The sequence below is a fragment of the Corvus cornix genome, chromosome 13 (assembly GCF_000738735.6).
Source record: "Corvus cornix cornix isolate S_Up_H32 chromosome 13, ASM73873v5, whole genome shotgun sequence".
Taxonomy (NCBI): Eukaryota; Metazoa; Chordata; class Aves; order Passeriformes; family Corvidae; genus Corvus; species Corvus cornix.
The window spans coordinates 11,003,157-11,028,833 of record NC_046343.1 but is presented as its reverse complement, the minus strand read 5'-3'; the positions used below and the strand labels follow the sequence as shown (position 1 = coordinate 11,028,833).

General features: G+C 39.9%; 1 protein-coding gene across 11 annotated transcripts in view; it reads left to right on the top strand.

Moving 5' to 3' along the window:
• The window catches only part of RAPGEF6 (Rap guanine nucleotide exchange factor 6), a 121,557-nt gene that overhangs the window by 17,556 nt on the left and 78,324 nt on the right, over positions 1-25,677 (top strand). For all 11 annotated transcript variants that reach the window (XM_010413096.4, XM_010413092.4, XM_010413098.4 and 8 more), the window contains exons 2-5: positions 7,381-7,451; positions 8,069-8,125; positions 9,069-9,152; positions 21,838-21,907. In XM_010413096.4, coding sequence (XP_010411398.1) covers positions 7,381-7,451; positions 8,069-8,125; positions 9,069-9,152; positions 21,838-21,907 — 282 coding nt within the window. The remainder of the gene's footprint in view (positions 1-7,380; positions 7,452-8,068; positions 8,126-9,068; positions 9,153-21,837; positions 21,908-25,677) is intronic.

Sequence of the window (25,677 nt, the reverse complement as noted above, 5' to 3'; positions counted from 1 at the left end):
GCTCTCAAGTCTCTGTTTTTAAAGATCCAGCTTTTCCAAATTTTCTTAAGGACAGTTTGATTCTTAGGAGTGCAAGTCTGTGCCTGTATCCATGTGCATGTTATAATGAAATATTAGAAAATAATATATAAGGAAACTATATTGGCCCCATTGAGAGACTTTCTACTTTTTCACAAAAAATAAGATAAAAATCCAAGTGTGCAAATGTTACTTCTTACTATCTGCAAAAACAAGAGCCAGATTTTAGTTTTCTGTTTGTGGCTATACTGTTAATAATGGATGCTGTGCATGGGAATTGCTTCTTGGGTTTACAAGAGTGAAATGAAGTCTCTTTTCATCTCTTTTATCCTGTATAAAGATGCCATTTTGTCTGAATAATGGAATATAGCTCTGAAGTAGTTGAACCAGTTTATTGTATACAAATGTTACTGTGTGCAGTCTCGGGCACACAGTAAGATCATACGGGAGTTTGCTGTTATGTTCCATGAAAGGTTCTTTAATTAGGCTTTTTGAGTTGGTGGCATTTCCTACATGGAATGTTGTGGCTTCATTCCTTAGGAGTGCTGCTTAAACTCTGTCATTCTCTGCAAGGTACTTTAACAGCCTTCATTCATAACATTTTCATTTGTCTGACTGACTAATCCATCCTTTCTCTTCCCTAATAGTGCCTCAGTGCTTGTATTTCATTTTTATTTTTGTTTTTTAAGTGGCCTCCAACTAAATAGGAGGCTACTTTAAAGGGAACTGTTACTTTAAGTAAAGAGCTCTGAGCTGACATTCTATTGCATTGCTTGCATTTTTGTTGAAGTCCAATGTCTATGCCACTGAGCAAGGACAGTAAATAAGTTAAGATGAAGGAGTTGCTTTCCAGTTCATCTCATCATCTTCCTTTTAGTTTAGGAACTGTACACTCTGTTACATATGTTTAAGTGGATTTTACTGCTCCTCCCACAAGTTTCGGGGGTAGCTGACAGTGTGTAGGGTGGGCTTCTTGAACCAGCATCCATAAAGTTGGTGCGTTTGCTGTGTAGTTATCTGAGTGTGTAAAATACGGATCAGAGAACTACAGCATGTTTCTGTATTTCTATTTCTGGTATTACAGTATCAGGAAAGAATTTGGGCGTACTATTTTTACAATTGGCCTTAAACGGAGACTAAAGGAAACAGCGCAGATTCCAGCCTTCGATGAAGCAACAGGAAGGGAAGCAATGAAGACCATAAACCGTGCTGAGTAACATTTCCTCTCTTCTACTACATCCCCCCAAGGGTGACAAAGTCTTTATTGAGCCTAACAGGATCCCTAATAAAAGCTGCATTCAATCTCTATAAGGAGCCTGCTGAATCACTGAGAAGCAAGTTAAGGCATTGGGCTGGAGGGAGCCTCCCACTTAAGAGCTTACACAACTTATGCTCTGTGCTCCAAGAATCACCTCTTTTTGCGTTACTAGGCACTTTAAATAACTTTAATACAGAGAAATTCAGATTGTCCAAGAGTCTATTAAAATCCTTGTCCTGATACCAAGTGAGTGCTTGATTCTGCTGGAGTTCGTTTCCAGCCTTGTTTCTGCTCACAGCACTGAAGAGGGAGAAGCAGCTAAGCAGCATACAAACAGGAAGGTACCTTTCAACCATGCAGCTTCCTCCCCTGGAGGATTTTGTACCTGATGGTCTTTTTGAATGCCACTGGAATTTAGGAAGCTGTTGCCATATGGTTTGTTGTTTCAAAGGCAGAAATGTATGTCTGTTTCTTCTGAAGTATGTTCTCAGTAATATGGCTGAACCTCTAACAGATCTTTAGAAAATACTAATATTTTGTTTGCCCTGAAACATATAAAATATGCATCCTGCCAACTGCCTTAGCTTGGAAAAGGTACGGATGCAAAATACCATTGGTCATCGTTTGTGCTTCTGTAGAAGCAGGTTCTTGTGTGTGACCCCAGGAATCCTGGGTGGCTTGGTAGCCTGTGTGGGCTGGGTGTGGGGAGCCTCGAGTGAGCCAAGCATATGTTCTTGCAACAGGAATTTAATGTGTTTGGGGTGGATTGAGAGACAGGCTTTGTGTGGCTCTTTGGGACAGGTTTGCATGTGAGAGCAATCTGTCTGGAACTTGCTGACACAGCTGGTTTTACATGCGGCTTTGAAGTGCTGGTGCTGTGGTGCAGGTTTTTGCTCTTTTCTTGTTCCCTGACAGTCGAAAACTCTGGACTGACTGAAAAATAGTTGCCAGTCCGCTTTCTTTGAGATCCCTTGTTTCAGGTTCAGGGTGGATCTTGGGTATCTATGAAGCCCAGGCTCATTGGGATTTGAGAGCATCCCGGAGTCCTGGCCCTGCTGCAGTGAGCAGCTGTCCCATGGCTGGTGCTGGCTGACTGGGGCTGGATGCAGCTGTTTGGGAACTGGGCTGACTCTCCCTGCTGGCATGAAGGACATAACATGACAGGCAGTGCTGAAAGGAGTCTGTGGGGATTTATGGCTTCCTCAGCATCCCTAATACCTGATTACAAAGAGAGGTTGTCTCTACGTGAGATTAATCAGAATTTGCAACTATGAGGTCATTTCAGAACAATTTATTTTCCTTAGAAATAGACTAGATTTCCTGTTCAGTGTATAATAATAATAATGATATGTTACTGGAACACCTGGATGGGGTCACATAAAGTGAAGTATCAGTTTTTTGGTTTGTGTTTTTGAGGGGCAAAGTTGCTTTTGATGCAGTCGTTCCATCCTCATTTCAGAGCATCACACTGCTTTTACCTGCTTTTAACACTGCAGGAGGATTTGTCCTGGACCTTGTTGCAGACTTAAAGCATCTGGATGCAGCTCATGTGAATTACAGTTGTGCTCGCTGGAGTTGTTGATTGGGAAACTTTGTGCTCTGAACTCCATGTTCGAGACCACTGTTGTTCCACTGGAGCCTTAATTCCAAGCTTTGTAAAGCTGCGTATTGGATTAAAAGCCAGAGATTGGGTGAGAAGAGGGTGAAGCAAAATGAAATGATGCATGCTTGCAAATTTTGCTTATCGTTGGTGTTGCTGCACTGTGGTGCTTGTTCAGAAGCATCCAGATCTTGGTCATATTTTGAAAAGATGCCAATAATGAAATTAAGGGTGATCACCACTTCCTCAGCCACTCTGAGTTTGGATTATATTCTTGTGATGATTTTTCTGGCTGACTGTACTTACTTCTTTGTTTTAAAAAGTTAACATCTTAACAATTAAGAAACTAATTTTTCACCACCCTTGCAAAAAAAAAGTAGAAGCAAATTACTTTCAAAGAAATGTTTTGGGATAAATGAGTGATGGTGGTAGTTAGCTGGTGGCTTTGCTTTTGTGTGGTGAGCTTTCAGTTGATGCTGCTTTTATTTTCCCCTCTTATGGGATCTCTGAGAGTTAGCATCTGGCAGGGAAAATGAGAAGTGGTCTGGGTATTCAGGTGGCTCACTTCAAACTATATTGGGATGAGGATGTTACCATAAAAGAATATGTATTTATATAATATGATATTGTTACTAAAATCTCTGTGTTTTATACCACCTTTGGTTTAGCAGCTGGTTAAGCTTTTTGCTGGAAGGATGTGTGTGCTGGAGATGATAAAAACTGGTGCTGAAGGAAGCTGAGGCTGCTGGTGGCCATGCTTTTGTGATAACGGCGTCATCTGCAGAGCCATCCCTTGGTTTCTGCACTGCTGCTGAAGCACACGCTGTTTTCTAGAGTGTATTCCGTCATGGGAAGAATTTGAAGACACAGATGTCCTCTGCTTTTTTAAACACATCTGCTGTGAGAACTGGAGGCAAAGAATGATCTGTCCCAGGCAGCTTAGTGCAGGATCACTGCAGTCGCAGTGTTCATATTTCCTCTCTATAGTATAGAAAATCTCCTTTCTAACAGGATTAACAACTGCTTGATTATTCTTTGCCCAGTTTCCCACCTTCCCTTGAGTTACTGGAGCTGCAGTTTTAGCTAGGTGGATAGATGATGTGAGTTACTTTCTCCGTAAATAACCTTAGTTAAGGTTGCTTTTTGACAAAGAGTGAAGAATCTGTGTGGGTATAGCATTTGCAGGTAGATCCTGTGGTTCAGTTTCAGCTATTGTTTCAGCTGATGAAAAGCTCTGAAGAGAAGATTGCAAAATAAAATCATACTGATCTTGTTCTTCAGTTTACAGCATGTGAAGAAATTGTGTTTCATCAATAATTGTGTCTCGGTTGGATTTTGACAGAAAGAAGTAAGTAAAGGGACTATAAGGAAGGATATGGAAAGGGGCTCTAAAATTCCAGGAAAAGCTTTGTGTTCTGCTGATATGGTGCTGAGTGTTGCCCTTTGGCATCACTTTTTGTAGTGAGTATCTGAAAGTATCTATGAAAATTATCTCTACCCTTTGTACTGAGGTTATGTGCTTGTCCACTGTTTATAACTGCTGTGGTGACATAAATCTGTTTTTAAAAATAAAACTGAAAATTGTATTAGAAGCTGTTGTAAACCTTGAGTTAGAGACATAAATGCTTTCAGCTCTGTTGGAGGAGGATTTTAGGGAGTGTGGTGCAGCTGGACTTAAGCCTCTGTCCACGAGGTGGCCACAGCCCCTGCCCATCTCTGGCCAGCCTCAGATTAATTGATCCTTGCCAGCAAAAATACAGAATGAGTCTCTAAACACAGCATGTCAAATGTTATTTCAGTGCTATTTTAAGCACTTTGTCTGAAATGAATTGGAAATGTTGAAGAAAACTTCACAAACTATGACTGATAAGTAATTTTCATTTTATTGGGACAAGCTGGGATATATACAACACATGTTACTCTATCCTCTCTTGTTAGAATCTGAAGTGGCATGTGAGGGAGAGGAGGAATTCTACCTGGCTGTATCTATTTAAACAAGTAAAAAAGGCTTTTTTCACCAAGACATGGAAGACGCATTGGATGGGTACATTCGATGCACTGGCAGAAAGAGGCACCTTGCAGCCCTTCCCAGGAGATTGCTGAGCTAGCTCTTTTCTCAGTGGCACCCAAAATCACCTGCTCTGCATGACTAGGAGAGGGGCTTTAAAAGTCAGGTATTTTTAGGGAAAGCATTACAGATCCTGATTTAAAACCACCTACAGAAACTGCTGTGTGAGTAGCCAATGTGTTTAGCTTGTTGATGTGTCACCTGGCTGGGCAGGGAATTACATTAATCATGTAGTTTATTACATTTATCAACGTCAGAACAGTAATAGTGGGCAGTATAAGTTAAATGCCTTCTGCTGGGTGAGGGAATAGGAGCCTTTGCCTTCCCTTTGCTGTGCTCTGCTCAGCTGTTCCTTCTGCTGCTGCTCATCGCAACAGATGAAGTTGGAGTTGGGGGATGCTTTCCAGATATGTATCCCTTTAAGGAAATGTTTATCTCTTTAACTGACCAACTGTTTGTTCATCAAGCTCCTTCAGTAGGTCAGTACAGCAGTCCCGTGTGCTGCAGGTGGAGTGCAGGAGTCAGTCCAGGCCAAGTGAACTTGCAAAGGGACTGCATTCTGGGGAGTTGTAGAGAATAATTTACAAGTCAGGATGTGCATTTTTCATATGCAGAAGTTAAAAGCTTTGTGATTAAATGGGAACATAAGCTCTTGTTCTGCTTACAGTTTTCTGTAACTCATAACTACAGAACTGTTTATCTAAAACATGTTCAAGATGTTCCGTTACATCTTAGTCCCAATTATGTAAAAAAATACTGGAAAATGCAGGAAAACTTACATAGACATAATGAGTTATGAAGACTTAAAAAATTCAGCTTTAATTTTAATACCCAATAATGATTCCCTCCTGGCTACCCAACTTTTACAGTTCTTCTTTTGGCCTGGGAGTCAGATATTGTTAACTACTAAGCTACTGTATGCTCTGAGTATATAGTTGCTGCATTTCTGTGCCTGATGCTTTCAGGTGGAGAAGTTGAGGCCGTTCCCTGCTCAGAAACAGGGAAAGCTCAGTAATGGAGCTGTTGGATACCTGAAATGACCCTTTGGCTGCCAGGTGCCCACCTCTGACAGGCTGTGGTGTGTTTGAAGTCTGATCCATAGCTAGTGCTCCTGGATATTTCACTAATAAAATCATGTTTGTGGCAGCTTGGAGGATTAAAATGATACTGGACTGTGTGAAATGAGTGCTTTATAAATGTGTTACAAATTCAGGCCTTCTGTTTAATTTTCATAGGATTTGGTAATGGCATTTAAAAAAAAATTCAGAGTTTTATTGGTTTTACATGGTTTGCAATTACATCTGACCTTTCATTTGATACAGCAGTCTATATCTGTTATATTGCTAAACATGGACTATGAAGCCAAAGAACTTTTCTGAAGTAAATCCATTGTAAATTCTGAGGCCAGCATTCATACTGATTTATCTTTTGTAAACACTGTATAAATGCAGCACTTGAAAATTCAGAACATGCTTTCCAAGGCCAAGCTGGAGAGACTTCTCTATGATGTATAATGATTTTGTTGTGCATGTATTTGATTCTAACAGCCCACCTGTTCAGGACAGTAAATTAAGTGATGAATAGCCCTAGTGAGCTGTTCCCTGCCATGTGGTCTGCACCATCAGCACAGATATTTTTGTGACTGAAGAAGATTCTGTCTGGTGAGAAGTTTAAACAGCTGTATCTCCTAATTACAGCTTCTGTGTAAAGTTCAGTTTATAAAGCAAAATAATCTTCATGTTTTAATATTTTTGTTTCTGTGGTTGCTAGTGGATGACACTGATGTGGTGCTGACTAGTGATAGTAGGAGGGAGAGACCTCTAAAGCTTTATTGTTTTCATCTTTGCCAAAGAGTAATTTTTGATGTTCCCTCTAGACATGGACTGGGCCAAGCAAGAGAGGCAGTAGAATGGTGTAGTTTGTAATGGGCCTGCCAGCTAGGTCTGAGGTGGACATGAAAGAGTTCTTCCTCTCTAAACATAACCCCTTTGCTATGAAAAGGTACTGTGGTGGTTCTCTGCACCCTGTAGAGTGGCTTAGGTTTTCACTGGTTTTTAAAAAATTTCTTCTTTAAAGAGATCTGAGAAGGTTTCAACAATTTTTGACCTTGGGTGAACAGGCCTGCTCTATTTATCTTCTTCCACGTGTTGCTTGCTGCTGTATCCATTCCCATAAATAATATTTTCAGAGATATATTTAATAAATCTTTTTTTTTTCAGGTCAGTGTTTATGCATCAGTTGGACGTCACTCTTTTCATTTCCACAGCTCAAGTGTAGACAGGGTTCTTCAAATCTGTGTGTGTCCTGACCTATCTATTAATCTGGGCTTTGTATAATTCTGTGTAATTTATTGCAGAATCTGAAAAGTAACACTGAGTGATTAGATGTGAATGAGGTTGCTTATGTTTGTATTTTTTTTTTTCTCTTTCTTTTTAGGACTTGAATACTATCTGTTCTTTCCTTCATGGACTGGACATACTCTCACATTTCAGAGAACATCAGCTAAGGTGAAGTACTCTGCAGTTAGTGTTTTTTAGCACACTTACATCTATGACTTTTTGTGGAGATAAGCAGAGCTTTTGTTTGCCTGCACTTTGAGGTGGCAGAGCATTGGCCTAATCCATTGCTGAGTTAAGTCACTGCAAATAATGTGGCATAGATTCTAAACGAATTAGCTCTTCTAAGAAGGAAGGCCGAGCTTACTACCATTTGCCTACAAAAGACTGTGTAGACAGTGCCCTGTCTTAACTCCAGATTACAAAAGCTTTTTAATGCTTCAGACATTCAGATGATCTCAGAATCCATAAAATGGAAGGCCAACAAAACATAAAAACCGCTTTGGAAGTATTTTAGTTCCTTCAGTTCTGTTGCTATGGGTAATTCCAATGTGTGGGAGTGATTTAAACATTTAGAGAACATGCTGTATGTTACCTGTTTGGATAATGAGGAACACCGTAATAATTTGAATTTTCTGGTTAAGCACATACTTTGTTTAGAACAAAAAAAAAATAGTTGAATTTGAGGTCTTAGAGCCTGAAAGTGATTTTACTGAAATGTGGTAATGAATGGCTTATGATCTTTGGGGATTAAAATTGAAATTAAACTTCTCTTCCTCTTCCTTCAGAATAATGTCGTCAAGTGCCCGCTATGAGAGGTACAAGGGCAACCAAGTTCTCTTTTGGTGAGTACATAGCACTTGTTGGAGTTGTTCAGCAGAAATGTGAGCAAACTCAATGTTTTGTATTTTGTAATATGTAATTTGCTTTTCAGTCTCTGTCAATAATTGGTTAAAAGCTTTGGCAGAGGTGGTTGTAGCAGTAGTGCAGTGTTCATGTTTGAGAGGTGCCCATGACTTTTCAGCCCAGCTCCCAGGGACAGCAGAGTGGGGGCAGGGGGGTGTGTGTGTGTGTGTCAGTAACACGAGGTGTTACTGAAAGGCAGGCAGTGTCCCCTCTGCAGCCGTGGGAGCCCTGGTGACACTCAGTAGGTGGCACTGTATCCCTGAAGCTGGCACTGCCTGCACGGCTGCTTGTCGAAGCAGCCTGTACTGGAGAGGGATGGAGCTCAAACACCATCTCTTTACATTGCAAAATTTAGTATTTTATCTTACAGTTCTCTAGGTTCTTGCTGGGAGGCAAATATACCTTTATTTTCCTCATATTTTAGTATTGCTTATGGCATATTTATCCCCTAGCTTTCTGTATAAGGCACAGCTTCCAGCACACCTGAGTCTAAATAAGATTCCACCTGCTAGTTGGTGTGGTGGGTGGGTGTGACACACACCTGCTCCAGTAGCAGGTCAGTATCTGTGTGGGGGGGTTGTGTGCTGTCCTGTAGTTATAGCTCTTGTGTATACTTTCACTGGAATAAAATTTTTTCACTAAAAATTTCATTTTAATAAAGTAAATTTTTAAGCTGACTTAAATGTCAAAACGTAAAGTATAAGAAACATTCTTTATGTAGATGTTTTAAAAAAATAATCCTTGTCCAGTTAAAGTTCCCAGGTTCTTACATATCAAACTGGTAGAATGGTATATCGTTATTTTACTGCAATAATATTTTGGATAACATATTTCTCAGGTGCTGTAAGGAGAAGTACATATCAGTGATTTCTTTTCTTACAGCTCAGAAACTATTGCAAGATGCTGGTATATCCTGCTTTCTGGATCTGTGCTCATGAAGGATTCAATGTTTTTGCCACCATGCAGGTATGTAAAATTTTTGAGTTATTGTTGTTATTTAAGGCAAGTTTTTTTTTTTTTTTAAAAAATGCTTTCTATGTATTTGTGTTACTGTAATTTTTAAAGAATTTAAAAATAATTTCATAATTTTGTTTTTCTAGAGCTTGATAGTGAAAGAAATGTTCAGCTAATTCAAGTTAAATTTTCTCAGACTTTTCCTGCATGTTGAAATTTCTTTGTGAAATACTGCACTCAAATCTAGTTTGGCTTTTTAAGTTTATAAGAGAATTTGTCGTCAGCTTATTACCTTGGGGTCTCTTTGAATAATTTGTACTGTGTGACTGTCCTGGATAGAGTTCCCTGTTGCAAAAATACGACTGCAGATCACATAGCTTCTGCCATTTCGTTGGAGGCTGTATTTAATGGCACATACGATTTTTATGTGAAGCAAGAAGGGGCCAGCAGCATCAGCTGTGGGCAGCTTATGCCGGGAGCCTGTCTGTGTCTAGAGGTTGAGGCACAGTGAACACTGACATGCTTTCGCTGAAGCACGTTATTAGACTTGAGCTGAACTTGGGCAAGTAATACCCTGAGTACCCAGAGTAATACTCTGCTTGATCTTGTACATCACTCAGAGGTGTATTTCACTGTGTTTCATTTGACTCAGCATGAGCTGACCGTGAGTGGATAGACTTAATGCCAACTCCAGCTTACACACATTTCCATATACTTGAATTTCTTGGTAAGTACTAGTAAGAACATGTAGGACTGAATTTTTCAACTCATTAAACTGTAGGCTGGATATTAAACACTTAATGCTCCTTGAGTGACTGAAGGTCCTCGAGTAAAGTTGTCCAGAGAAGCTGTGGCTGCCCCATCCCTGGAAGTGTTCAAAGCCAGTTTGGACGGGTGTTGTAGTGGCCCTGTCTAGTGGAAGGTCTCCTTGCCTACGGCAGGGGGGTGGAACAAGATGTGCTTTAAGGTCCTTTCCAACCAAAATCATATTATGATGAGTCAATGATAAGTTCAGGAGTACCAGAAGTGAGGACATGGCACACTGTTGTTTGCATAAAAACTCTCTAAAATCATGGTTTTGTGAAACTTGCGGTAAGTCACTTACAAGCACCATTGCTTGTAAGGTTTCTTGTGCCTTAAAAAAAAAAGCAAAGTAGATTTCTTATAGTTAATTCACAAGATTACAGCTAGATTTATTATGGATAATGCAGTAAAATAGCTGTTAGATGGTGAAAGGATGGAGCTGCTGGCAGATTACAGCTTACAAGGGGTGGTTCCTGGGGTGTTCTGTCTCCTTAGGTGGTGAGATCATGTAGAAAGGAGAAGAATGCACTCCTGATGGGTACCTAGGGTGTTCAGCTCACTCCGTTTCATTTGAAATACATTCGTGTTCATGCATTAAATATAATGATTTTTATTTTTTCTTCAGTAGAGTGGGATAAACTTCAGTTACTTTCCATGGTCTGAATACCTTACCTCTCACATTTCTAGTTGGGGGAGCTGCAGTCACCAGACACAGGCTGATTTCAAATGAAATAGTGCCTTGGATAAGTTAGTAGTAGTCTTTCATAATTGTAATTAGCAGCATTTTAATTACATTTGAAATAATACATAATGTCACTCGTTATTCTTTGTCCCCAACCAAATTCCGGATTATGTGAGTCATTCTGAAAGGAGGCTTAACTACACATCTGTAAGACAGCACAATATTGCCTTCATTTTCATTGCCTCAGGTATTACAGAGCTATCCTCTATCACAGGAAACAAAGATAAGAACTTGTTGCCATGTTCTCTCTGGCTCATGAGAATATGATCCTAGACCTGTAATATGTTCATGAAATAAACTTTATGGGAGAGTATGCTGTGTGGGATACTGCTTTATCTGTCCTTTTTTGTTTTTTTTCATAGCAGGAAAGTAGTGGACAAGAGTAGGGAATGAAATGAAAACCACGTTTTTGAGGTATTCTGAGGCTGCTGAAGGGAATGGAAACACTTCTCCGCCACCTGGGTTTCTGATAGGCTTAGTGCTGCCCAGACATGGCATCAGATAAATCTTACCTGTTTGTCCTGTTGAATATGGTATAAATATATCAATGTGTGAGCAGATGTGGGTGAGGTTAGAGACAGGTGTGTTCTGCACAGGAGTGATGCAGGAGACTAATGATGGCATTGAGTTTGCTGGCAGGTAAATGAAAGAGGACCAAAATAGAATCCTTAATGGGAGGAAGGTGGTAACTACCAAAGATGAGGAGTTAGGCTTTAATCTGGAGACCTTCTAGAACTCTGAAAAGGTCAAACGCAAAGTTTGAATAATTGTTATTCTGGAAGAACTGGGTAGGTGGAGGCATTTTGTAAAACAGATCATAGTTAGCAGATTCTAGTTTGAAATTCAGTCCTTGTGTACTTCATAACACCCCCCACTCCCCAGTTACCTCTTTGTCAGGTTGCTAATTTCAGCTTCATATTTGTCCTCTGGAATATTTGACAAACGCTTTGTCTTTAAAGGACTTCTGTACATTTTAGGGGTTTTTTTCAGAATACTGGAACAGTTTTTATAAAATAGTTTGCTTTGTAAAAGCAGGATATCAGTGTTTCTCAATTAGAGGAAGCTTTTTTCTGGGCAGTAGTGGGGTTTAAGGCCCCTTTTTCTTGTAAAGTTGCTAGTTTCAATTTGTTTTATGTAGCATTTGTTTTTCAAAATTGAGCATTGCACTAGAAACTAACTGCCCAGCAACTTTTGTTTAACAATTATATAAGAAGCTGCTGTTACAATTGATTGTTAGTGAGATCCTTGCAGTCTCCATAAATAATTGTTACCACTGGAAGGTGGTGATGGTTTAATAACTGTTTCCTGGTACATCCTCAAAATGCTTGTCTTTTTTCTGTCGTCTGCCTCGTGATTACCTTGATGGATAGGAGGAGACTGTAGTAGACAACTGTAAACTTAACCTGGAGAAGATGCTATCCTGCTTTTTGGCATGTCCTGTCATCCGCTATCTATCAGAACTACGGGAAACCTTATTTTTTTTCTGCAGAACTCTTTGAAATAAAATATTCTGTGGAATCCAGCCTGAAAGAGGCTTAACCCCTTGAAAACATAAGGAGGTGGGCAATTACTGCTTTATTAACTTTGTCTCAGTATTTGAAATGAGTAAGGGAGGAAACTGGGCCTCACTGTGCTTGAAAAGGGCTTTTTTTAATTGGCTTGATGAACTTGAATACAAGTTGTAATTCAGAAATTGGTTTAAAAATTGGAGGAGTAAAACTTGCATCCAGGTACAATAAATCTATTCAATATTCCGGCACTGATGCTCATGATGAGACAAGCCCTGCAAGATTTTTAAGGTAAGAGACAGGTCAGTCAGTAATACCAGGTACAAAGACGGCATAATCTTGAGTACCCTATTGCCTGGAGAATGGATTTGTCAATAGATTTGGCATAGGAGGAGAAGAATTTGCTTCTAACATGAAAGCAATGGCTGGAATAAAAGAACAAGATTGACGGATTTGTGGAAGGAAAATCATGTCAGCAAGTTAAAGAGGTTTTGTGTTTTAACCTTGTTTGTTAATGAAGATAATTCATGTGAACAGGATATTTGAAGGAGATTACTCACAGCAAGATTAGCCATAGGAGATATATCAAGGGCCTGGAGCTTTTGAAGCCAATTATGTGGCTGACAGCCTCCTACAGCTGTGAGAATTGAACCTCCAAGGGAAAAACACAAAGTCTTGAAACATTCAAGATGTAGTCTACTACAACAAACACTTCTCTTTTCCCAGCCTTTCCAAAATCTCTCAAATGGAGAAAATTTGAATCATTGTTCTATTCATGTAGCGCATTTCTTGGCTAAAAACAATTACTTTATTTAAAATGGCCTCATGGTTGTGTGGTATCTTATCATGAGAGTTGTAGGTGCGTCAATGACTCAATAAGCCATTTCTCTTTTCTTCAGTAAAAGGAGAAGACACAAATGCTTAGATCAAGAAAATGGTCATAATGAAAGAGGAACTGCAGTTTTGCATTATGAACAACAGCTTGGGTTGAAATTATTTTAGCTTGTTTTGTATTAGTATTTGTGAGTAACAGTATTTTGCTATATTTTGCAACTTACTGTGACTGTTAATAGTGTTTGCATCTATTCTCTGTGAAGTGGCAGAAGCACAGAAAATACTGTGCTTTTACAGGACTGTCAGTGTTGGAAAATAAGAATGTGAGATTAAAGATTTTCAATTTGAAGAATTTAAAGATTAACAAAATGCCATAATTTAAATTTTGATGTATGTAACTTTGTTCTCAAACATATTTATACCTCAAATGTACCATCTAAAGTCAGATTAGTTTTCCTTCTGAAGCTTGTAGTGCTGCTTTCTGCAAATACTTGTGAATTTGTACCATTCACTGCAAAAGTATATTTGTGGCTCAGAGCTCCTGTACTGCCAGCTTCAGCCAGTGCAAGGAGTACTGGTCTTTTTCTCCCCTGATCCTTCCTTTCCAAGTGTAACTTGAATACTGCTTTCTGTTCAGACTGTGCCTGCTGTATCCAAGCTCTGTCCCAGTGCTTCTCAACCTCTACTCTTCCTCTTTCTCATGTCCATCCAGTCCCTATGTCTGGAGTTTGGATAGTGCTTTTCCTCCCTCAGCTCCCATGGTCTGGATCCATGTATGACAGTTCACTGCTGCCATACAGTAAACTTAACTTCTGACAAACTGGCAGTTGCCAATAAGGTTCTGAATTGTGATAATTGTTGCCATAATTGGGATTTAAGTTTCTTACTGTGTGACTGTAAATCTTGCAGTCACAATACAATACTCCTGAGTGTATTTTTGCTTCACACTAGAAAGCTCTTCCCAACTAACTGTTGTGGATTATTTTCTCTGCTCTTTTAAAGAGAGCTTCAGGCTTACATCCCTGTGCTTATCAAGTCTGAGAGATTTATCCCTCAGCACAGGATAAAAGCAGTGCATTGGTGGCTGTGGATGAGGTGATGTTTTCCCTGGGTGTTTCTGTTAAGTGATGGCTGTAACTTGTAGCATTGCCTGACAGCCACTAAGTGAACCAACAACTTGGGAATGCTGTCAGTAAATGTGTTTGTAAAACTAATTAATTCAGATAGAGTTGTTCAGATTTAAATTCTTCTGGCAGTGCTAGTGCTGGTATGAAAGTACTCTGAGGGAAAAGGGCATGTGGATGAGAAGAGGCAGCACACTAGTGAGAAGCTGTGTCCTGGTCTCCTTAAGTGCAGCAACTTGTATTGGGCGTGCTGATGTTGCGTAAGGGCTGGGAACATGCTGCAGACTAAGAGGACACGGTGCATCTTTTCTGACATAGACTAATCTAAGAAAGTTAGAAAATGAAGAAAGACTCTCTTCAGGCCTGTCACAACTATATGGCCAAAAAATCTTGTCCATGTTTCCCCCACACCAGTAATTCCATTTTGGTCGGTTCATGGTTCCTTACAGAGTCTACCCTTTAGAAGTTTTATGGACCGCAACTGATGCTGATTGTGCCACAGAAAGAATTTTTTGTTGGCTAAACTAAAGTGCAAGAGAAATGAAATTAGAAGGAGAGGGTTATGTATGGTTTGTTTATAACTAAAATACAATTTTACTGAGACTTTGCAATCCCATGATCTGGAATAGCTGGAAAGCTGCGCAGTAAGTGAGACACAGGCTTCCCCAAAGGGTCATCACGTTCAGAATATAAAGTAATTAATACAGAGATCTTGAGCTTGCAGCTGGTAGATTGAGTAGCATTACACAGCCTCTGAAATAATTTCCAATTAAAACTTCAGCAGGCTTAAGAGAGAAACCTGCTAAATGTTGTTATTAAGAGCTAATGCAGAAATGGATTTTGATGACTGAGCATTAATTGAAATAGGTATTTTGCATTCAGCCATATATCTTGTGGTATCTGGTTTCCTTTAAACCATTTCCTGATGGAGTTAAGTATTATAATATTTTTCTAATGAAGTTACTTTGAAGAGCTCAGGACTTGCACAGCATATGATGTCACGTAAACTCTGCCACTTGCATTTGCTGAAACTTTTGGTCTGTGCTGATGGACCTTTTTTCCCCATCTCCTTGCTCTGTTTCACAGATAAAGGCATTTGGGGCTGCTCAACAGCTGCTGAGGGCTCCTGATGTACCTGTAGCCTCAGGCAACTCCCCACCACCCCCATTCTTCAGATCATGGTTGGGCTGAGACAAATCTAGTGAAATTGAGACCTCCATGGAGATGCCGAGAAAAACAGGTTATTCCCATGAGGATTTTGATGTTGAGTATACTCCTGTGTTTGACTGCAGTGCAGGAAGGGCAGATCTTGACTTTTCTATCCACAGTCACCACGACTATTACTGCTTGTTATGCAACTTCACAGGTTTTCCCTCAGTGTTACTTCCCAATCAATGACAAAGAAATTTAAGTATAAAATTACATGTTTAGATTTGTGTTTAATGGTTATTCCAGCCGTTAATATATTAGTGTGGTACATTCATAGGTAATGGAATGGATTTTATCTTGGATCTGACCAACAGCAACTTTGCACTAGATGTCCAGGGGTTTGCTGGAATAGCTGTTCTGCAGAAGAGGCACTCTGCAAGGAGTGGAAAAATGAAATGCTTTTCATAGAATGACAGAATGGTTTTGGTTGGAAGGGACCTTACAGCTTATCTAATTCCAACCGCCTGTCATGGGCAGGGACACCTTCCACTATCTCAGGTTGCTCCAAGCCCTACTCAACCTGGCCTTGAATGCATTCCGGGGTGGGGCAGCCACAGCTTCTCTGGCAACCTGTGCCAGGGCCTACCCACCCTTATAGTAAACAATTTCTTCCCAATATCTCCTCTAAATCTACTTAGGTCAGCTTAGAGCCATTCCCCCTTATCCTGTTACTATATGCCCATGTAGGCCTCCCTGACTTGCACAAAAACACGTTTTCATCTGTTAAAAAAACAACCTAACAACGTGTCTGTTCCTTACACATCTTGTCTCTTCCAGGCCCAGTTGTGCCCTTCCATACAAAATCTTTTTGCATTGAAGAAATGCATCCAGGTTACTGGATGAGTGGGGTCATGGGATTCACTTTGCAGTGGCGAGTACAATTTATCTTCATCTTTATGTACCTAAAAGCAGCCTGACAGGCAGACAGGCAGTTTGAGAGACAAGTATATTCATAAAAACAAAGTATCTGCAAACCCTTTGCTTGTTATCTTGATAAACTGGTATATCAGCACCCTGGCCCTGTTCTACATGTAATACAGTACTGAGTATTACTGCAGGTAAAACTCCTGCAGGTAGCTTTATTGACAGTCACAGATAACTGTACATTATTGACACCAATTTATACAGGCAGGATAATGTTATGATTTTATAGTTCCTGGAAAATACAGAACAGAACGTAAAGTGCTTGACATCCTGCCATTGATGGCTTTGACGTCTGAAATATCTGAAAACATTGTTTCAGGATGTAGTAGAATATTGTAAATTTGAAGATGCCTGCTAATTAGTGTTAAATAATAAGACATTCAGTCTCAGCCTCCATCTGTTTGTAGGCTGAAAGCTCTTCAGGACAGGCTGTGTTTTTACCTTTAATGTATGTACGATATTCTGAGTAATGCAGAATGAGGCGCTATCAGTATTGAATAACTTGAGCATATTGATATCAGGAAATGTTTGAGTAAAATGTGATAGCTATTGCTTAAATTCGTCAGTCTTGTCGTTCCAGGTGTGTTTTATCACCAAATACTCAGGTTGCAGAACAGCTGGATATGAGAATTTTCAAAACATCTCTTTTCAGAAAGCTGTGTTTGTGCACATCCTGTTTCAAGAACTACATTCAAAATACGTTATGTTGGAGGCATTTCTAAATAGTTTGCCTTATAAAAGTAAGGTTTGTTATAAAAGGTCCAGTACCTTAAAGAAGTTTTAAGACCTTCCTGTTTTGGGGAGTGAGCATGAGTGTGAAAATGGGAGTATTCTCCGATACAGAAGGCTCCCTCCTGTGATTAATTTTATTCCATTCCCTGTATCCCTGTATCAATCAGGCACATACTCAGGTGCCTGCACTTCTAAGGTGCTCTGCAGTTGCAGAGAGATGAGCAAATCATACAGTGGAAGAGGGACAGATGAACCAAGGACTGTCACAGAATCACAGACTGGTTTGGTTTGGAAGGGACCTTAAAGCTCATCCAGTTCCAGCTGCCTGCCATGGGCAGGTGCACTTCACTAGACCAGGTTTCTCCAAGCCCTGTCCAGCCTGACCTGATCCTGTTATCTGTGGTCCTGGGCTTCTACATTTCAGTAGCTCCAGTCTGATCCATGGCCTGAGCACAGTTGTTGGTATGGGGTATCATGCCAGTTTAACTTACATTCTTTTCTCAGATGATACACCTCCTTAAGCATTTTTAATTGAGTAGCAGTGAATCAGGAGGAAAACAAGGTTTCTTGCAGATGAGGCATCCATAAATGAAGGATAAACAAAGCTTCCTTTGATATCTGGAAGCCATTTTTTTCATGACAGTGTTGCAGACCGTTGAGTGAGTGTGTGAAAATTAATGATGCAGATGAAATAGATGAATATTAAGTGATGAGAGCATACAATAAAATTATAAATAAAAAAAATTGTAATGCAATTTTATACTACTGACTTTTTCTAGGCTTCCAGCAGTGGGAAGCTATAGAATTATATTAAATTTAAGACTTATTTAAATCACACATTGTTGACAATGCCAATTAAATTGTTTGATAAGTTAAAGCTTTAATGGTACATCAGTGGTAGTATGTCCTTTGACAATTTTTAAATTGTAAGTAGAGCTTAATTTACATTAGTTTCATGTTTTCTTACACTTTCAGTGTTAATTTAAATTTTTAATTGGATTATTTTCTCCACTCTGCTTAAAGTACTAAAGCATGTATAATGTGCTATACCTTAGTCAGTATTTGCCAATTTTCTTATGTATCTTGCCACATGTGACATCAAGAGGATGTAGTGTTTAGGGATGTGCTTTTGGTTGGGGAAGCTGCTGTGATGGTTGGAAAGCAGAAGCACTGAAATGGGCTTCTTGGGTTGGACCTTTCCAGGAAGCAAACCTGGCCCTGGGATAGGACGTCCGTGGTCACGATCTTGTTGGGTGCCAAGGTGGGTAACCAAAAAGACTAAGTAATAACAGCTCCTGCAAAAAACACTGTGTTCTTGATGCCAGTTGTCTTTTAGTACCAAAAGATAAGATTGCCCCATCTCTTCCAGAATTAGATGAACTTTCCAGAGCTCTCTCGAGAAACAGCATGGTTCAGGTTTGAGTGGCTCTTTAATCACCAGCTAAAGACTTCTCCAAGTAATTTGCTGTCGCAGAAATGTTCCCTCTTTGGAAGAATGGTCCATGTCAAAGTTTGCTCTTGTTTCCAAGTGTGTTTTCTCTCCTCCACTTTCAAAGCTTTGTTCATCTGAACCTTTTCCATTTACAAGCATTTAGGAATGAATGTTGTTCTGAGGCCTTGATTATAATTGGCAGATTAGTGAAGTATATTGATGTCATCAAACCTCTTAACTGATAGTGAAATTAAACATTTTGTATTCTAAAGGAAAAATATGGAATAAGTAATTAAGAAATTTAAACCCCCTGTTTCTAGAACATGTTGTGTATGTTAATTAAGAATGTTAAAAGTTGGTATTTTCAAGACACAGTGGTTGTTATGGCTGGGGAAAAACCATATGCGGCCTCCTCCTTTGGAAAAGGAGCTCTGCTGTGGAATAATCAAGAAGCCATCCGTGTTGTGTACAAGGAAATAATTAAACTTGACCTATTGAGTTGTTAATATGAGTAGTTTATTCTTTAGGATTAGTGGGGTGGGTTTTGTCTTTGGAACCTGATCCTTTTCCAAGTGTTTGGTTGTTGTAAAGTGCCTGATGGAGCAGAAATGATAGTGCCAAGACAGTGACCTTTGTTCCAAGCACTGTTCTTGTCCTTACTAGTGTTTACTGCCATTACTTAATTAGCAAATGCTGCAACATAAGCAGAGGGAGGCTGGACAGTGGCTGAATTGGAGGAATGTGTTTATGTAAAACAAAACAAAAAAGAAAACTCCTCCTCGACCTCCAGGAGTTTGATAAATTGTTGTTACACAACAAAAATACTTTGCTTGAACAACCTGCAGCAGGAAATTGTGCTTTTTCCTAACTACAGGGGATGTAGCAGTAATGGTAATCTGTTTTGTGATAATACTGGTAATGATTATTTCATTTATGGTTTTAAAAAGGTGCAAAACCTGAAACTTCCAGTTGCACATAATTCCTTTATAATTTTGGTGTTTTGGAAAAAATATCTCTTGTCTTTAGTTTTCTACTATAAGGAATAGAATTATAAGTTATTTAACTTTTTTTTTTTAATTGAAAATGATCCCATAGCAAAGTTGGTCTCACTTTGGATTTTAGTTTGTAGAGAAATCTTAACATGGATTTCAGTTCACCTAAATGTTGGAGCTGACATTGAAAATGGCATTTCTGTATTTTCTGAACTGAATTAACTGTTGTAAGAGTGAGAGTAGTTTAGCCATTCTTTTATGCATTGCAAAAACACAAGACTCTCATGCCTGGATCACAAGGTGTGTGGAAAAAGCATGAAAGAAGGCATGAAAATTTGAGCTCTGAGTTTCTTACTATAGATGTGTGAAAATGCCATTTCTGTGTGAAACTCGTGCTTGTTGGGTCTGGATGAGAAGTTTTAGTTGTCATGTCATTTATGATTCTATTGCAGTCATGTAATTTAAATATTTTTCTTTTCCTTCAGTAGACTATTAGCAAAATCAAAACCTGACAGTAGAAGCTGCCCTGCTCCTGTTAATTCTAATTCTTTATCCTAACTGGATTATGCTGATAATTTCTTTGTTGCAATAATCTGAAGCTTCACTTGAGTAACTTCACAGTTGCGGAGAATCACAGAATGATTTGTGATGGAAAGGACCTTTAAGCTCACCTGGTTCCAACCCCTTGCCGTGGGCAGGGACACCTTCCACTATCCCAGGTTGCTCCAAGCCCCATCCAGCCTCACCTTGAACAGTTCCAGGGATGGAGCAGTTACAGCTTCTCTGGGCAACCTGTGCCGGGGCCTCACCACCCTCACAGGGAAGAATTTCTTCCTATTAGCAAATCTAAACCTCCCCTTCTTCAGTTTAGTTTTGTTAGTCTTTTAGCTTCAGTTTAGTTGCTTAAATTCTTTTCCCGTACTTGCACATATCCCACAGAAGTTTTGGAATGGTGTTTATAAACATGGGTCTTTTTAAATGTTCTGTATTTCAGTGGATCTTTGCCATCAAGATGACCATTTATGTAACTCAAGCCTTGCGTGGCTGGAGTTTCAGATGTACTTTTTAAATGTAACCTCAGTGAAAACAGATGGAGCTGTCCCACTTTTTAAGGGTTCGTCTCCACTCTTGTCTTAACTTCCTTCTAATTCACATGTTAATCCCTGCTTTGCATTAACTGATTCTTCAGTTATCTCACCTGCTGGTAGGTGCTAAAATGTGATTGTTGTTGACATTCTGAGTTTGTAACATGGCAGCTACAACTACTGAACTGCTAATCCAGCCACTGTGCTGCTTATCAAGGAGTTTGTTTTATGTGCTGGGGGTGTGGAATCACTTTCCTTCCATCCCAGGGAGTGGATAGGTCAAGCATTCTCACCTCAGGCTAATGGCTGAGGAGTGAAGACAAACTTAATGTGCGAAGCCAGGTATTTTCAATTCCAGGTATCACTACGGTCACAAAAGGATTGATTTGAGATGTTATTGGTCTGTAATACACCCCACATCCCCTAGCAGTGCCTAGCTCAGTTTTTTTTTTTTTTTGCTGGTAGCTCCGGCACCCTTAGATCTGGTCGCATGGTGCCCTCTTCAGAGGTGATTCCTCTAAAGTTGTTCAGTGTTGTTCTGTTGTTCAGTGTCCTGAAGGAAGTCTCCTGTTAGAGTTGATGAGCTGAAGCACATCAGTTTGTTTTTAGCTCCTTTCCTCAGCTGCTGTCTTACGTCGCCCATCATGCTTTGTTACATTTGTTCTTTCATACTTCTTAAACAGAACCCATCACCATGACCCACTCCTTGTGATGGTACAAGTAGCAACATAAAGACAGAGGTCACAAGTTAAGGCTCAATGTTAGAAAAGAGGTTCTCAGTCCCCCCTTTGCTGGAGGAAAAGACAGAGGTCACAAGTTAAGGCTCAATGTTAGAAAAGAGGTTCTCAGTCCCCCCTTTGCTGGAGGATGAAGGGGTGATGTAGAGTTGAGGGAACTCTCATTAAAAATGCTGTGTGCTGAGTAGTATTTTGGAGTCTTTGGAATTTATGAATATTTGTTTTTACAAGACCTGTTTAATGTTTAATTAAAATTTACTAAGGTCTTGTCAGAAATGAAATGTATTATGAGTAGTTTTGAGTATCTGGAAGTAATAATTTACAAAAGAACATTCTTTATATTTAGACTTTACATAGCAGGCCATGATGAGGGGTGCTGAATAAATTAAAATGTTATGGTAATGATACTATCTAATTAGCATTTTTCACACAATAGTTTTCATCAATTTTTCTCTTTTTTTCTTTTTTGTTTTTTAACAACATGGACCATTGCCAATTATTTTTGTTACTGAAAAGGTAAAATAGGCTGTTAATCTCATTGCTTTTTGTTTGCTTTTTTTCTATCCCACTCTAGTTTTGGCAAGCAGTCTGGAGGAAAGAGAGGATGCGAATGTATCATATTGGAACCTTCAGAAATGATTGTGGTAAGACAGATTTTTTTCATATGTATATAAATCTATTGCTGGTTTCAGCAAATTCTTTCTCTTTTACCGCAAAAAGCTTATTGTAAAGTATTCTGTGAAATTGCAGCAAAATTGCCTTGATTTCAATTATACCTATGGCTGCTCTTGTAACAGCAGTAGCTATGTAAATTTAATCTAGACGGGTAAATGATGATGATTAGGTCATTCTTTCTAAAATTATACTTACTTGAGTTTCAAAAGCCTAACTGTCACGGCTGAGTTGAGCATTCCTGAGTCAGGCTATGATAGTCTTCTATCTTGAATATTTTATTTACACCCCCATTCCCCATTTCATGGCTTTTATTGGTCATGCCTGGGTGGAAAAACCTTCTTCCTCCAAACCTTTGCAGTGCCACATAGTTTGAAGGCTTGTAGGTAGGAGAAGAAACATGAGACTGCTTAGCCATGCTTGAAGGGTAAGGTTTGTCACCATCCTTAATGTCCAGGATTCCTTCTGTTTCTTCAGAACACTTACTGATACTGCCAAGTGCATATATAGATGCAGATATCTGTGCTTAGAGTGTGTTGCTCAGTCCTTCCCAGGTTGTTGTACACATGCTGTGAGCAGTTGGAATATTAGGATTACTTTTCCATAGTACAGATTGACATTGTATCCCAGCAGTGTGCCCGGGGACACAGGTAGATCTCCTTCAACTTTCATCTTAGATATTGTTAATGGAGCTGAACAAAACTCTTCGTTGTGCTCAGAAGCCACGTGTCTGTTAATCAGACTCAGATCTCCAGACTGCTATTGATTTAGCTGCCCTAGATCTAGATATGGTAACATTAAAACTGATATTTGACAGTGTCTCTTACTGAGCATGTAAACAGCTTCCGTAAGATGTTTGTTTCTCACAGCGCATTAGCGGGAGGGAGGTCGGCAGTGTCCTGTACCAAGTCCACTTGCTGTCCTTTGTGCCATTTGCTCTCTGCAGTGTCAGTCTGACTCTGCTTGTGGGCTCTGATAGCATCAGTAATGTGCTCTGTGCTGCAGCACATATTTTAACCTACAGTCTGCCATGAAGTTAAGAGTTAAGGTTAAGAGTGCAATATACCTGTCTTCACGCTTTGGAGTGAAACAGTTAATTTATTCTGAATTGTCCAGTCTCTTCTCAAAGCTGGAATTTTGGGGGTGGATTTATGCCTGGAGGAATGCCACAGGACTATTTGGGTGGCAATGTGTGCAGCCATGTCATATCTATTATTAGATATTGGGGAGAAGTTCTTCCCTGTGAGGGTGCTGAGGCCCTGGCACAGGTTGCCCAGAGAAGTTCTGTCTGCCCCATCCCTGGAAGTGTTCAAGACGAGATCAGATGGGGCTGGGAGCAACCTGGTCTAGTGGAAGGAGGCTGGTGACTTGACTCACTGCAAGTGCATTTGTAAGTTTATGTGAAAAATATTTAATGGGCAAAGTACATTATAGAAATCTTAAGAAATACCTACATCCTTCTTTGGTCATATCACCATTGTAATAATAATTTAAAAAAAAAATTATTGAAGATGGAAATAAAAGAGGAGCTTCTGTGCAGTGTGTGCTTCCAGAGAGAAACTGGCCCTATTGAAATACTTACTGAAGAAACTAGTGTTGTGTGTCTAACTTGAGTAGGCACAACTGTGATGAGTGTTTTCAGAGGAACACAGTATCACAGTAGCTGGGTAAGCCAGCATTGGCCATGTCAGCAGCCTCACACACTGCTGAGTGTTCCTGGAGGCAAAGGCACAGCCCAAACAGCTGTTCACTCTATTTTAGATCTCCTGAATTGTCTGTAATAGCAATTAAATGCCAGTAAGAGTATAGAGACACTTGAAAGTATCTTATGTCCTTCTCTGGAACTTCAGTATGTTTTTCTGGTAGGAAAATCAGAGAATTAAAAGTGCAGAGTAGTTACCTCGTTATATTTATGATCATGTTTCACAGGTAAATGTAGCTACAGGTAGTATTAGCTGTATTTTCTAGATAGCACTTCAAATAGTGTGAGAAAAAAACATCAGTGTGGTGGTGTGCACCTTGTTAATGATCTTCACTGACACAAGGTGTACTTGAGTTTCATTTCCCTGATGAACTCTTATTAAAATTTATCTTAATTCTTTTATTTTCTCTAGATTTTAATGTGCAACATACTAATGAGGTTTAATACATAATGAATATTTATCTTCAAGCAGAAGAATTAGTTAGCTACTTTAATGGAGTTAAAGAACTCTATCATTTCCTGCTGGTGACTGATTTTTTTGAATTTTTTTTTTCTTCTCTCCTGTCGTTTTAGAATGTAAATCAGTTTTGTAGTGGGAAGCCTCTGGGAACAGACCCATTTTAAAGGCCATAAAATGTGGTCAGCTTAAGTTAATGAGGATAACAGTGTGTGAATGGTCATTGTAACTCATATTTTTGGAGGCTGAGCAATCTATTGAATTAATAATAGCCCCATTTATCACTTAAGAAAATGGTCCAGAATTGCAGCATATCTCGGTGTATTGAAGTATCCTTGCTGTTGTTCCTTGGTGCTTCATTTTCTTCTTCAGATCTAAGTGTAAGATTTCAGAAGGGCAGCGTGATACTTGCAGGTAGAAAATACTTCATTGCTGATTTGGACTGCAGAGTGAAACAGGGCAATCCTGTAGTTCTCGATTTCTGTGTGGCAGCTAGTGCCTGGGTGAAGCTGGTGGTGTGGGAGCATCCTGCTGCTGCCAGTGTTTGAGGTTAATAAAGAACACCTTTGATTAGGATATGGCCTGTTAATGTGCTATTCCAGACTTCTTGGCGCAAGAGCATGAGTCTGATCAGGAACAGCTGAGGGAGTTGGGGGTGCTCAGCCTGGAGAAAAGGAGGCTCAGGAGGGAACCTCATCGCTCTCTACAACTCCCTGACAGGAGGTTGTAGCCAGGTGGGGATCAGCCTCTTCTCCCAGGTAGCAAAGGATAGAACAAGAAGAAATGGTCTCAAGTTGTGCCAGGGGAGGTTTAGATTGGATGTTAGGGAAATTTTCTTCATGGGAATGGTCAAGTCCTGGCACAGGCTGCCCAGGACAGTGGTGGAGTCACCATCCCTGTAAGGTTTTCATGGATGTGTAGATGTGGCACCTGGGGACATGGTTTAGTGGTGGGCCTGGCAGGGGCTTGGGGCATGGATGGATGTGATGATCTCAGAGTCCTTTTCCAACCTTAACAATTCTGTGATACTCTATTGAAAATGAAGTAATGGGAAGCAGTCTGTGTCTCAATCTGACTTGATGGCAGCCTGGTCCTCCTGGCTCTGCAGTGGCCTGGGGAACCTGTCCTCCTTCTGCTCCCATGCTGGGACCTGGCTCCCAGAATCCACAGAGAAGCTGAATTCTTTCATAGGGGTGTGATGAGGGTGACACCTCTCTGCCAACAGGAATTTTTAGTTTTAACCAGGTGAAAGCAGGGCCGAGTGAGATGCCCAGGTGTGCCTATCCTGTTCAAGCACAGAATATCAGAATCAGTTCTTGTAAATCATAAGTGTTGACAACCTGGTGGTCAGCTGGACTCAAAATACTGCTCTTGCTGGTGGTACTAAGCTGGAAGCTCTGTGGCATGGAGGTCTTTCCTGGTTTCTGATTTCCATGTTGGTTTTGTCAGCAGCAGTTCACTAACCGAAGGAAGCAGGTGGTCTCATTTTCCCCCACTTGTTTGTTTTGACTTAGTGCTATCAAATAATTTATTTATGCTCCCTTCTTAGTTTTCAGTTAGAATTGTGAAAGAAAAATAATTTC